Here is a 3,521-nt window from a genome sequence, read left to right as displayed (position 1 = left end):
GATACTCCCCACCGGGCCCACCGGTAATACGTGGAATATTGGGGTGTGACAGGTTGGTATCAGAGCCAACATTGAGCGAATTAAACATTAACCTTTTGTGTTTAATCTCAATGACACAATAAGCACATTCCTTAGACTCTTGAGTCTAGGCAAATGACCTAGGATGCATCTTTATCTTTCTTTTATTACTTTTATGTTTTGTTTTATTTTGTTCTCTTGTTCAACAGGAAGTTAACCATCATGCCTCCAAGACTAAGAGGACGTGGCAAGGGTCCCATGCGTGGAGGACCGTCATCTGCAGGACCATCTCACAGACGCACTCCATCGGCGTCTTTTTCCACCTCCGACTCCCGCGATATGTGGGGTCAACCTTTCGAGCCGGCAAGACACTCGGTCTCGCTTAGCTCTTCGCCATTTTTTCATCCGTCTTTCGGACCATTTGCTCCAAATGAGCCCGAACACTCTCACCATTCGGACCAGTCTCACTACTCGCATGAATCATACCCACCGCATAACTCTTTACAATCTCATTCATTTCATCATTCCGAATCCCCCTACTCTCCAAGACAATTCAACCCAGCCGACTATGTGAACGACTTCCTTGGCTACAACCCGCTGGGCCCTGAGGACCATTTCTCTCAAGAAATGGAGATGGATGACGACCCCGACCCGGAGATGCAAACAGGAACCCCGGGCCACCCTATCAGCATATCTAGTGGGTCACCATTTCAGGGATCTCCTTATCGTGGACCCGACTCCTTCCAAGAGAGGATGGCTACCTATGACTGGTTCTTTACCCCATCTTATCATAGCTCTCCGGCTCAACCACCTTTAGATGATCCTCAACTTCAAGCTGTCTCACCACCACCACTTCCGGTAGAGGAGCCACCGCAGCAGCCACCACAACCACCTCCCGAGCCTCCGAGGCGAAGGAGGAACGCTCGCATGTCCGTTAGAGGAGGACCCCGTTTTAGTTCTCCTCGAGGGTCGAGTTCCTATCCCCCTATTCCCGAGGACCCTCAAATGGGTGGGCCCTCGAATGCGGCACCGGAGGCTGATCCTCCGCAAGCTTCTTATGCACCACCTATGCCGCCTGTGGGATTTGATAACCCAATTCCGACATACCCAGGTTCTTCCGGGTATAATCCTTATGGAGACCCGTCGGGATATCCATTGGGCTACGGAACCCATGACCCATATCTTACGACTGCGCAATATCACCACCTTTATCCTTCTTCTTACCCCCCTGTGCCTCCAACTGACTACCCTATTCAGGGTTATCAGTATCCTCCGTATCAGCCACCTCCTTCCCAGCAACTACAGCAGCAGCAACAAAACCAGGAAATCTTGGAGAGGTTGGACAGGGTTGAGTAGAAGACCAAGAAGAACAAGGAGAGGCACATTAGCTTCATGAAGGGCCTTGCCAACCTTATCAAGGGGAAGAAGAAATAGAGGGTTGTTTTTGTTTCTTGTTTATTGTAATAATGTCCCTGCATGGACATTTGTTTGATTTCTGTATCAAGTCCCTGCGTGGACTTATTTTCATTCCTGTTTACCCCTGCGTGGGTAGTTTGTCTTTCTTAAGTCCCGTTTAGGGCAATTGTATTCGTTTCTTTTCGTAATGAAGTTTAGCTTTGGTTTTAATTGTGAATTTTATTACACCATGTTATTTCCTTTCAATTTATAATTGATCTGCCAAAGAAATTCTTAGAGGTATAACCTAGCCAAAGTATTAATTGGCTATGATGGTACAACCTTTTTAAGAAAATAAATCTCTGTTAACATCTGAAAACATGTTAACACTCCTAGCTGTGCGGTACGAGAAACCACACAAACTTCCAAAAAGGTACTTGGACCCTTCCAAGTCATATAAAGCCAAAATGATCAATATGAATCCTGGCTAGAAAATATCAGTGTGATGAATACACCAAGACATCCATTTGAGATGCATGCTTTAAGCAAAGGTGTAAAATGACAATGAATGTATGATTCATAAACTTCTTGTCAAAAAGGCGATGAACTTGGTTTAGACCTTAAAAGATCACTGATATTTGAGATCATTAATTAGAATCTCAACTCGTTTTTGTGACAAGTTTTTAAGCCATTTTAAATGTCCTTTGAAACGAGTTTAAAGATAAATAAAATGCCTTCTATGACATGGACAGTTGTGAAAATTTCTATCTTTTCCCTGTCTAGTAATATGTAGAAACGCATTATGTAAACATTCAGTTATATTATAAAATGGTCTAAATGGTTTAATAATACCATGACCAATGAATCATCAATGTGATGAACTTATATGTAATTTAAATTACTATTATTATTTATATTATAGCATCCTGAAATGGCTGGCTCCGACGAAGTAAACAGTCATCCAGCACAGGGCAATACCAGAATTAACATTACTGGTGCAGAATTACAAGCTATGATCACCGCTGCGATCTCTCAAGCGGTTGATGCTAAATTTAAGGAGCCGAGCATCGTTCCGTCACAAACTCACTCGAAAGCTCATTCTAAATCTCACACTCATAAGAAGAGTGAGTCAGTGCATTCGTCTAACCAGGGTAGTATACCCAAAAGACAGATAGATCTTGAGCCGACCCCTAGGTACGCCAAGGGTTGTACCTACAAATATTTTGTTTCCTGTAAACCGAGGGATTTTACGGGAGAAAAAGGGGCGATAGATTGCATGAAATGGATTGATGAGATGGAGACGGTGATAGACATTAGCGGCTGCGCTAAGGAAGATGTAGTTATGTTCGCCTCCCAATCTTTTAAAGGTGATGCCCTTACGTGGTGGAAAGCACTCGTGCAGTCCACCGGGAAAGTCCATTTGTATAACCTTTCTTGGGAGAAGTTTGTCGATTTGGTTAAGGACACTTACTGTCCTCAACACGAAGTAGAGCGTGTGGAGACTGATTTTCTCACCCTCGTGATGAAGGATCTAGATTGTAGATCCTATGTGACTAGTTTCAACTCCATGTCTAGACTGGTACCGTATTTAGTCACACCTGAGCCCAAGCGCATTGCGCGTTTTATTGGTGGTTTGGCTCCTGAAATTAAAGGAAATGTGAAGGCTTCTAAGCCAACCACCTATAGATCTGTTGTGGATCTGTCATTATCCCTCACTTTGGATGTGGTGAGGAGTAGGGCAAAGAAAAATTCTAAAGAGGGGAAGAGGAAGAGAGAGGATGATCAGTCATCTCAACCGAATAAGAAAGGAAAAGGGAACTCTGGTTCCAAGAAAGGGCAAACTGATAACAAGCCCAGGTGCAAGAATTGCCATAAGAGGCATTTTGGCAAGTGTAACCAAGAATCACAGGCCAAACCATGTGGGATATGCAAGAAGAAGGGGCACAAGTCTGTTGAGTGCCGAAACATCAAGGATGCAACCTGTTATGGTTGTAACGAAAAAGGCCATATCAAGACCAATTGCCCCAAGAATACGAAGAAGCCTGAAGAGGCTAAGAAGAACAATGCCCGAGTGTTCCAGATGCAGGCAAGGGAAGCGGTGACTGATG

General features: G+C 44.1%; 1 protein-coding gene across 1 annotated transcript; it reads left to right on the top strand.

The window, feature by feature from the left end:
• Positions 1 to 240: 240 nt before the first annotated feature.
• On the top strand, positions 241 to 1,374 carry LOC110931172 (extensin-like). Its single transcript, XM_022174578.1, has one exon. The coding sequence runs from the start codon at positions 241 to 243 to the stop codon at positions 1,372 to 1,374; it is 1,134 nt and encodes a 377-aa protein (XP_022030270.1).
• The last annotated feature ends 2,147 nt before the right edge of the window (positions 1,375 to 3,521 follow it).

The sequence above is a fragment of the Helianthus annuus genome, chromosome 3 (genome assembly GCF_002127325.2).
Source record: "Helianthus annuus cultivar XRQ/B chromosome 3, HanXRQr2.0-SUNRISE, whole genome shotgun sequence".
In the NCBI taxonomy this organism is placed as follows: Eukaryota; Viridiplantae; Streptophyta; class Magnoliopsida; order Asterales; family Asteraceae; genus Helianthus; species Helianthus annuus.
The sequence above is the reverse complement of the archived record's forward strand: the minus strand, read 5'-3'. Positions and strand labels throughout refer to the sequence as shown.